Raw genomic sequence first — 10560 nt, forward strand, 5'->3', positions numbered from 1 at the left:
ATTTAACATTGTAGTATTTTGCTAGATTTTTAAGATAGATTAGATTTTAGATATAATGTAAGACAAAGTCCAAAAATAACTAAAACTTAAAAAAGACAAGTGAAATAAGTGAACATGTTAACTGAAAAGTACTTACTTGTTGAGTGGAAGGCGAACAGGCCTGAGGTGACAAGCGGTTGCCTCTTCAATGATTTCCTGAGAAGGCTGAGCTTCTAGCTTTTTCACAGCATCCTGAACAGTTTTCTGGGATTTCATCAGCTCATCCATCTGAGTACTGAGTAAAAACTGGAGTCCACGTGCATCCCGGAACCTTGGAAGAAACAGAACGAACATTTCAAAATATGTTCAACCAGACTGAGATGATATAAAGTAGAATTCCCAAAGAACTTCAACTGCTGTACTTGTCTGCCATTGAGAGTTTGTTTGCTTGCTGTTTGTAGCTGCAGGTGAGCTCGTTCTGGATGCGGCTGACCAAGTCATCATCCATGGAGTACTGAATGGCCTGCTGGATGACGTCCAACCACCAGGGGGAGCGCAGGTTAACCTAAAACAGAGCAGACATAGTGACGTGTGGTTGTTTATGCATCTTGAACCAAACTACTGTGAGGTTCTCGCAAGGAATTCTACCTTGCGTTTGAGCTCTCTGATGTTCTGAAGGACGGGCAGTAGGTTCTGCTGAGCCTCGGACACTTCAGAGCTGACCTTGGTCATGTAATGCTGTTTCAGCTGCTCTGCCTAATTAGAGAACACAGTTTCAGTGGATGAACCCATTCTGAAAATTTCATTACAAAGCATTTTTATTCATTTTATGCTCCTTCTTTTCAGCCTTTCCAGTGGAATTTGTAAGATTTTCCACTGAACTTCCAGTATTTTATTGAATACAACAATCCTGTGTAGTGTTCGTTCTACAGACTGGCAACTGACACTTTTTTTTAATGTTATAAGCATCTTTGAAATTGTACAATCTAATGTTCTGGACTAATGTCATTTGGTAGCATAGTAGACTTTTAATCTCAGACATAGGAATGATCCCTGTCATCTAAAACTCAGACGGCATAAATTACTGAACTAACCTCCTCTTTTAGGCGGTCATCTCGAAGAGTAGGGGGTATACCAGGATGCTTTGCGTTTAGCAGCTCCATCAAATTGTGTGTGGCATGAAGTCTCTATATTTAGAATGAAGGACATCACAGTCATGTATGGCACACTGGAAAAACACTTATTTTTGCCATGACTGTGAAGCACAGATATGTCTGCAGAGAGGTAGTGGGCAGTGCTGTACCTGCAGAGAGTCTGTTTTAAGGCGGTCCTTGTGCTCCTCTGATGACCGAAGAACTTCTCTGTACATCTCTGCTGCCTCCACAAACTCACCTAGCAGAGTCACAATCATGCACATTTAAACATTGTGAACCGGAACCTACTAAACTCTGCACAGGAGTAGTATGCTGTTTATGTAGACGCTACCTCTGATGATGTGGATTCCTGCCAGACCATTGAGAGCACACACTAGCTGCCTGTGAGCCTCCTCACACTCAACACGACACTTCTTCTGCAGAGACTTCAGCAGCTCCTCCATTGTCATTGTACTAAATAACACAGAAAGTACTTTCGGTATCATATACAAGCTAAACATATACAAAGATTATACATAATTCAATATTTGAGATGTAAACAAAGTCGTTCAGAGTGTTTTGCTGCAAATGGTTTATTGTGGAGAAACCCAAGCACTCGGATTTCTTTACAGTGGTGGTGAGAGGAACCAGGGGTTGCAAAGTCTACAGCAAATGTTCAACACTTTTTGCTATACAAAATGACCAGTGAACTTACACATATTCTTGATTTCATAAGTAATATTGACTGTGATATATATAGAAATAGTGGTAAATCAGAGAAAATACATTTTCTTTGGGTTCTATTTTGCATCACAAAGCCTTGCATGTACCTCACCACCAGGAGTGTAATTAAAGAAAATACATTTTAGGCCAAAACCTTTTTTTTTTTTTTAAACTATCAGAAAACAGGGTCTCAGGCATGAGGCAACATGTTTATCATAATTTCTTGTAATAGCCTCCTTTGAGGAATCTTAAAGAGGAATTTTTAGAGGCATATCACCACTACTGTGAACAATTTTGACTTGGTAAGTTTCTCTTGAACACTATTTCATAGCAATTTCTCTCAGAGTGACTTTGTTTACATTTTAACAGTTTCACTATACAGACGTTCTTGTGCAATTTTATGCAATTACGAATTCTGCTTTAATGTTTTTATAATAAATGTATAATAAATAATATAGTACTATATATAATATATAAAGTGCATAAACTAGAGTTTCAGTGCAGACACTAAACGTTTGATGTAATAATTATGTAAACACTAAAACAGTGTTACTCTAGATGTCTAAGAGTTAGTGATAGTATATGTCACATCACTTGCTCAAATGACTCTCTGTTTTTAATTGTTTGAGACATAGAGGCCTTTTCTGGCAATCAGCATATTCCTCACCTCTTCTGGAAGGGCAGAAACTCTCCCCTGACAGCCTGAGGATGGCAGCAGGCCTGACGCAGACGCAGGAGCGGGTACAGGATGGTGTTGACCGTGCGTCGGTCCAGGCTGCCCAACTTCAGTGACCAGTCAGAGATCTTCCTCAGTTTCACCAGGGCATCCTGAGAGCAGACCTCATGCTGGCGGTGGTAGAAGTGGCCCTCCACTGGAGAAAAGTGGAGCCAGTGGATCTCTTCTGTCTGTGGGGGAATCTGGATCTAAAATCAACACAAATATTCAAAAGTTTTTGTTTGTAGCACAACTGTCCAGGAAATCGACCCATAAGATATCACAATTGTACATTTGAGGAAAATCAATTCAAAAACAATGAATGATCACATGCATCAATGATCTTAAACTACATGGCAAAAGAATGTTTAAATGCTCCTGTATGTGAAGACATTGGATTAAGATTGCAGACAGCCAACCTGGTCGATGACATCTTTTTTTGCTGATCGCCATAGAAGCAGGCCAATGACATTGTACAGCGGCCCTGTGTTTCCACGTCGGTATGGCCTATAGAGCAGCTGGTCCCACCAATACTTCACCCAGTATGGATCAACTCCAAGAAACAGCACAAGGCCATACAAATCTGTCGAGCAGTAACATCAGTTACTGTCACAGTGGTATGCAAATGTTTGAACACCCCTGGTCAAATTACATATTTTGTTGATTTTCTAAGTAAAAATAAGCTTACATGTCCCCAGAGAACAAACTTAAATATGGCATTTGTCTGCTAATTTTAGTGCACAGTGTTGATTTATTTACCGAGTTTAACGTATTGAAAAAAATTAAACATCAAATATAAAAAAGGTTGCATATATTTGCACAGGCCACATTTTATGCTTTATTTATTTACAATATGTTAATTAAGCAGATAAATAGTAATTGTTCATTAAGATGTGCAGAAGTGTGTTCTCTCTGGAGGATATGTTTACTTAATTTCACTTAGAAAATCAACAAAACGTGTCATTTGACCATAGTGCCCAAACATTTGCATACAACTGTATATCAGATCAGCTGGCACAAAATAATACACCCCCAAAAGTTAATTCTATGTATCAGCATAATGAGATAGCTCACCTTCTAAACCTCTCTGTACAGGAGTTCCACTTACACACCAGCGATTAATGGATGTGAGTCTTAAAGCCATCTCAGCAGCCTAAAGAGAAGAGAGAGCGTGAAAAAATTCTGGATCATAAGTCCCAAAACCTCGCAATTCAACCAAATCTACTCCTACTCCACTGTCTGGTGAGAAATGTTAAGATCTATCCAGTCAAGTTACCTTGGCTGTGGTGCACTCCACCATCTGAGCCTCATCCAGACACACGCGCCACCACTCCACGGCCACTAGTGGGCTGGGGACAGCCATGTAGCGTTTCTGGTTGCGGAATCGTCGGCCGTCTTTGCTGTTGCTATGAGGGAGGTCCACATAGTTCAGTTCAGTACGCAGCACATCATAAGTGGTGATGACCACATCCTGTTCAGCTAGGATGTGGGGCTGGATAAAACCGTGCCTCTTCACACCCTGGTACACCTAAGTAACAAACAAAGAGCCTTCTTAATTTTAGAGAGGATCATATCTGTACAAAATCCAGAGGTATGTGAAAATAGCATTGAGCAAAGATTCTTTCCCCTGAATTTGTACTAAGAGGCCACTACTGGTGTTATGTTGTGTATATTCTAAAGTAAATATATCCTACTGTATGTGTCCTGAATTAAAAATGTACATATATGCTATATGGAATATATCTACAATTAGCTCCAAATTCCAACGCATAACAAAATGTCCAAATATGAATATATATGTTATTATATAACAGGAGTCTTTGCCAAGGACTCTTGTAGGTATAAAGTGATGTGCTTGCTCAAGCGAATCCCAGTCTGCGAACTGGAGGACAGCAGCATTACCTATTACGCTATACTAACCAGCTTACCAGTACTCTGAGAGAAGCAGAGCGGATGTGGTGGTTGATCTCCTCTACCCACTGATGGCAGATGGAGCTGGGGGAAATGATGAGAGTGGCACCAGTGGGCACAGGCGTCATGGCCACCAAGCAATGTGGGCAGTAGAACGGTGTAGTCTCCAGGTTCTCTTCCTTATAGTTGACACACTCTGCATGTTGCCATAGCAGGCAGTTCATACACTGTACGCGAGCCTTATAGTCCACCAGGCCCAGCTCTCCACAGATACATTCAAAGCGGTAATCTGGTGTGTTAAAGGGGACCACAGATGCTCTGGTTGGGGGTGGAGGGTCTGGCTGAGAACTCTGGACAACATCTGATTCAGGACTCTCTAGCTGGAGACAATCATTATGCTCCATTTGCTCTGGCTTAATATTAGCCACAGGGCATTCTGTCTCTTTCTCATCATCAGCTGAAGTAGCACAGGGATGAACGTTCTTTGGCTTAGTGTCAGTGCTGGGTTTGTCACTGAGCATCTCTGGCTCTGATAAAGACCCATACTCTTGTTTTGGTTCTTCTGTAAGTGGTGGAGGATCCATGCTGCTCAGTGTGTCCTCTGAGTCAGAAGCTGTGCTGTATGAGTTCATTATGGCTTCTTTGTCCTGGCCAGCAGACCGCCGAGATGTTCTCCTGCAAGCTGTTTCTCCAGGTGACTTCTGCTAAATAAAAAAATAAAATACAGAAAACACAACATTCATTTTAAATTTATAACACTTCATTCTAAACTTTAATTTTTTAATAAAAGATCCTCCCAAATTCTGAGAGTAGGTGGACAAAATTATAGAAACACCACATGAACTGAACTAAAATATCAATTAAAAGCATCATACACATCTCTGCTTATGATTTTACCTAATAATACCGTTTTGTTTTTATACAAGAAGCACACTGAAAATTACACTTGCAAAGATTGCAAAAAAATTGACTAATTGAGTATATAAGCAGAGGCAAAAATAGCTGTCCAAAATGCAAACTATTTTAAAACAGGAAAAGCTGGCCCTGGAAAAGAGAAACAATGCCTGAAAGTCGATTCAAAACATGTCTAAGCATTCCAGGAAAGACTGATATGAAAGGCAGGCAAAGCCCAATTTTGTTATATAGATGAATCTGTTGGGTTTTCCATTATTTTTTCAACAATATGTATTAGGTGGTGCTAAAAATATGAAAATACATACCGGAGTAACAGGTTTTTTCTTCTTTTCTTTGTAATTTTTTCCCAGCTTGAATGATCCAGCTAATCCCCGGCCTTTGATCTGTTCCACTAATCCTGCAGATATGAGCTTCGCCAGTGCCTTCTTAATGTGGTTGCGGTTTTTCAGACAGTCATACTTGTACATACTCCGGAGGTATGTGAAAACAGCATTGACTGAAGCTCCTTTCCCAACCTTCATTTCCTTAATGGCAGTCAGAAGCATCACACGGACAGCTGTAAAGAACAAGAACATGAACATAGTTACAGTCTTAACGGCAAGACCACATTTCGCTTTATTGGTCACATAATCACACACTTTTACATACCTTTACATATTGGTTATTTATATATTTATAGTATATACTCCTATATATATATATATATTCCTGAGAAAAAATTGCACTGTGATGCCTTACCAGGGTAGTTGATTTTCTCTCTGGGCTTAACCTCACAGTGCTTGGTCCTTTGCCGTTCTAATGGTGGTGGGGGAATGTAGTAGTTCACTGATTTTCCCTGGAGAAGACAAAGACACAGCCAGTGAACAGGAGATCATTTTCCTATTTCTCTAAACTTATGTTTGAAGACGACCCATTACATACCTTTTTAGCTCAAACGAATAAATATAATGTTTATATGTTACCCATACTGTAGCCCACTCACCACAGGTAAAGTGAGAGCGCCCTGCTTCAAACCTTCACGAGTGTTGCACAGAATAAGAGCCAGCACTTCCACAGTCTTCCCTAGCCCCATCTCATCAGCAAGTATTCCTCCAGGCCAGTCCACCCCAGCCAGAGGAAACTCCCTGATTAGACTGCAGAGATATAAAACAATCAGAACATAATTTTAGTACACAAAACTACACAGTCTAACAGTTAACTGCCTTATTCAGGCATTTCTATAGTGTTCTTGATGGAGATGCACAGATGTCAGCATTCAATGCCAATAAGCCTAATGCTTAATAAAGCATCTATTACAACTTTCTTACCAGCCAGTGTACGGGTTATAAAACAGTTTCTTTCCACACATTGTAATCACCTCCCTCCAAAGGAAATGCAGAGTTTGTTCTGTTTGTGAAAGACAGAAGAGCATAACATTTAATTTGACCTAATCCTGTCAAGATATAGGCTCAGAAAATATAAAGCAGACTGGCAGGTGTGACAACTTTACCTTGTGAGGCTTCAGTCTTGTATCTTTCTCTCCTCAGCATCCAGTTGACAGCCTGGCTCTGGTAAGGCCGCAACACTGGGATGAGGGCTGGATGCTGTACGTCAAAGCTCTGGCCCTGAACTTCTCTCTGGTGAAGGTGCCTGACATAATCATAGAGTTCCTCCACATTCTGCCGCTCGAGATCAGTGTCACACTCTTCCTCTTCATTTTCCATGATCTCTGCAACGGGAAATGTGACATTTGTTTTCATACGAACATGAAAACGTCTCTAATGCTAGAGCATAAAGGGATGCTGAAGCACAGACTGCAAAGGCAATAAAAACTGTGCCTAATATGAATAGGGAAGAAAGGCTACCAGGGATAATGAAGTCATAGAACAATTCCATCAGTTTCTGCAGGAGCTGATTGGCTCTTCTTATACGCCCATTTCCTTCACTGAGAAATTCCGGCCGTCCCAACCCAGACTCCAAAAGAAAAATCTTCAGCTGCACCAGAAACATAAACATTCACATATAAGCCTTCTGAGTGACTTCCATTGTTATAGTAAGTAGTTCTATGCATATAAAGACATTTACCTGAATCCAGACCAAACTTTTGTCCTCAGCTATTAAACAATGAATAAAAAGTCTAGCTAAATCAAAAAAGTAATCTGTAATCTACTAAAGACCGAACAACCAGTACTCATACGTAGATGAAACTTAAACCTTAAAGGAATAGTTGTGAATGTAGTCCATCAGCCAAAGCCCAAAGTTATGAGACTAACATAAGTAACAAGTAATGGAAGCTTGTACCCAAATAATTAGCACTGTGCAAACTGCATAGCTAAATCGTCACACATTTTGCCTTGAACTGAGTCGAGTTTTAAGTGATCTTTAATAGGCTTGCTGTCATACTTTAACATGCTGTTTATAAAATGTTTTATATCTTTACAAATGGACAACAGTGTGTCACATAGCTAAAAATAGTACGATCTGCATTTTTCTGTACTTTTATCCATTTTATAGATAACAATATTACACACAGCGCAACAAACCTACATAGGCAAGTCTATTTGAGGAGTAATAAGAAAATCATGTAAACCTCATTTTTCAGTGCACTCTTCCTTTTAAGGGTAATCTGGCCTAAAACAGGCATTTAATATGTTACTTGTCATAACATGTAATATTTTGTAGCACAGCATTGCGTCTCTCAGCCTCATCAAAACTAAGGACAGAATTAAAGATTTCTATGCTTTCTATGTTGTTATACATCAATGATTTTTTTAAACTACAAAACCCACCATGCATTATGTAAATGCATCATGCAGCTATCTGAAACCCCCACAGATTTTTGTTGGGTTTAAAACAACAATCTGCACTCTCAAGTCTCTTGTTTCACCATAGTAGGAGGCACGGAGGCATGTTTACAATAGATGTAGCAATGGTCACATTTTTCAGTTTGGCCGAAGTGTTCCTTTAAACACACGTTATGCCCATACATACAGTTCCACAGCCGTGGTGTACATTACAAACTTAGCAAACAAATACCTTTACTGCTCCATCTCCAGACAAGTAGCATAGCTGTATGACCTTCCTTTTCTGTAGCCAGTCCAGATCCTCCAGTGATAATCCACCAAAGGAACATTCAACAGGACAGTTTCTCGGCTCATCCAGTGTTGTACTGGGTATTTTTAGTGACAGTACATTACCAGTTTGCTGCAGGCAAAAGGTAATGTCTGCAAGCTCAATGGGAACGTTTGGATACAGATTAAATTCTCCAATCAAGGCTTTCCACACGAGGTCCAGGGTAGACAAGGGCACCACATTAAGCTCAGTGGTGTCTGGGGATGAATCCTGGAAGGAGCACTCTGGTTCCTCCTCTTTCTCCACAGGTGGTGGGAAGAATTCGCCAGCCACATCTCGACTGGGCTGCTCAAGCACAGGGTTAGGCTGGAAGCTGACAGACGGCTCAGAAAAGATCTCATCACCCTCAATATCACCCTCGTTCCTTCTGTCCTCGTGCATGTTCCAATTCAGCTTCTTCTTGGCCTCCTCGTCCATACGGACGGGTGGCGCGCGTTTCCTTCTGCTGCTCATGGTGGAAGCCTACAGAGATGGGGGCAAATGGGATTCAAGAATAAAGCCTTCACTGCTCCTGCTGTTTACAGGTATTACTACATGTACACAACAGAATATTTGTAATCACTCCCTGTTTACCTTGGTAACACTGTTAATGCCGTTATCTTTAAATCAACTATTCATTGTTAATACATTTTTATAACTCTCATATCAATCAATAACAATCTGGTTTATCAATTACGGCTATGGTTGCCACCTGTTCAAGATTTCTCTGGATTGTCCAGGTTTTTGGCTGCCTGTCCAGGCAAAAAAAATATTTCATTCCTGGAATCCAAGCATTTTCACACGTTAATATTTCTTCTTCTTCTTTTTGTCCAGTCAAGCCATTTGTACACAAAGAATAGATTTGATTAGTGCAGATTACCCCCAACGTGTGAACAATTGTTTTTAAAGTTGCACTGTTTGGTGACATGTTTAGGCACTAAGCAGTACTTCAGTGTGATAACTGAGAAGATTAGATTCTGTAGCTTAACTGACGTCTGTCTCCTTTAGGCTACAGCGTAAGCCAAACAAATCAAGCCGCCGATTTACTGTCCAGGTATTTTACAGGATCTGAGGTGGCAACCCTACCTAAATATATTACCAGGTCACATCGTCTGTAGTTACATTACAACGTGACACGTTATAGGACACACGTGATAATCAAATTTCACATCTAAATACACATTCTGACACAAAACGTGTACACACAAAGTCCGACACAAAAACCTGAAGAGGCTTCCTGTATCCGTTCAGGGAAACTGAGGTGAAACTTGACTGAATGTGGTTCAAAGCATTCAATCAATATTAGAGAAGCTTTCCACAGTTAGCTGCTGTGTTAGACACCGGTAAACAGATACTAACGCCTTACGATATAAAATAAGCATGGGCCAATATTTACTCAATTGCTGGGCAACTGTCCTCCTTGCAGAAACAGAACAAATGTCAGAAAATCACTATCTTGCGGCTCCAGAGTCTTTATTGTGGTCCAATTCCCTCCAGCAATCCGCCATGTTTAAAAAAACAGGAAATGATGTGTTTAGGGACCGAAACAAAGAGCGGAGATGTTCATACTTTGGCCGCTAGATGTCGCCGCAGGACAACTTTTACAGCAGCTCCGCACCAAGATACTCGGAGATTAGCTTAGTTTATGGGTCAGCTCAGCACATTACTTCTTAAAACGCGCGTTTTTGCCGGTTGCAGCTCTGATTTAAAATGTGTAGTAAAACATGTCGCCATTTGTCTTCTAATTTGTTTTATGTTCCTGTGAAGGGAATCAGGAATCACACCCAGTGAGTGTCGAATCCTCCCTCTCACAGCATCAGAGTGGCCAGATTTGACAAGGACTGTTTCTCCGACCTGGGACAGAAAAAATACTTAGTACTAAGAATACTAAGCACCAAGTAGACTCGAATACAATGTAAGGTAATGAAGATGATAAATAAATAAATGAATATATCAAAAAGAATTTCATACATCATGTATTTTGGAGTTTTTGAAGAATATTTGTTTCGAAATAGTTCACCATAGTAGAGATTTTCACGGGGGGCTCAGTGTGTTTCAGTGGGACTCTCACACTGCGGCTGATGTGACCCGTTT

At 40.4% G+C, this 10560-nt stretch overlaps 1 protein-coding gene across 2 annotated transcripts in view; it reads right to left on the minus strand.

Moving 5' to 3' along the window:
- The window catches only part of shprh (SNF2 histone linker PHD RING helicase), a 16758-nt gene extending 6783 nt beyond the window's left edge, over window positions 1-9975 (minus strand). For both annotated transcript variants that reach the window (XM_036592937.1, XM_036592936.1), the window contains exons 1-19: window positions 9863-9975; window positions 8392-8949; window positions 7221-7350; window positions 6866-7084; window positions 6684-6762; window positions 6359-6509; window positions 6115-6211; window positions 5682-5932; window positions 4479-5165; window positions 3827-4078; window positions 3625-3703; window positions 2970-3133; window positions 2503-2759; window positions 1465-1586; window positions 1283-1371; window positions 1074-1166; window positions 628-735; window positions 402-544; window positions 137-310 (exon numbers count right to left, since the gene is read on the minus strand). In XM_036592937.1, coding sequence (XP_036448830.1) covers window positions 137-310; window positions 402-544; window positions 628-735; window positions 1074-1166; window positions 1283-1371; window positions 1465-1586; window positions 2503-2759; window positions 2970-3133; window positions 3625-3703; window positions 3827-4078; window positions 4479-5165; window positions 5682-5932; window positions 6115-6211; window positions 6359-6509; window positions 6684-6762; window positions 6866-7084; window positions 7221-7350; window positions 8392-8940 — 3644 coding nt within the window. In that variant the 5' untranslated portion in view covers window positions 8941-8949; window positions 9863-9975. The remainder of the gene's footprint in view (window positions 1-136; window positions 311-401; window positions 545-627; window positions 736-1073; window positions 1167-1282; window positions 1372-1464; window positions 1587-2502; window positions 2760-2969; window positions 3134-3624; window positions 3704-3826; window positions 4079-4478; window positions 5166-5681; window positions 5933-6114; window positions 6212-6358; window positions 6510-6683; window positions 6763-6865; window positions 7085-7220; window positions 7351-8391; window positions 8950-9862) is intronic.
- Between the last annotated feature and the right edge of the window lie 585 nt (window positions 9976-10560).

This window comes from Colossoma macropomum, unplaced genomic scaffold, assembly GCF_904425465.1.
Source record: "Colossoma macropomum unplaced genomic scaffold, Colossoma_macropomum, whole genome shotgun sequence".
Classification (NCBI taxonomy): domain Eukaryota; kingdom Metazoa; phylum Chordata; class Actinopteri; order Characiformes; family Serrasalmidae; genus Colossoma; species Colossoma macropomum.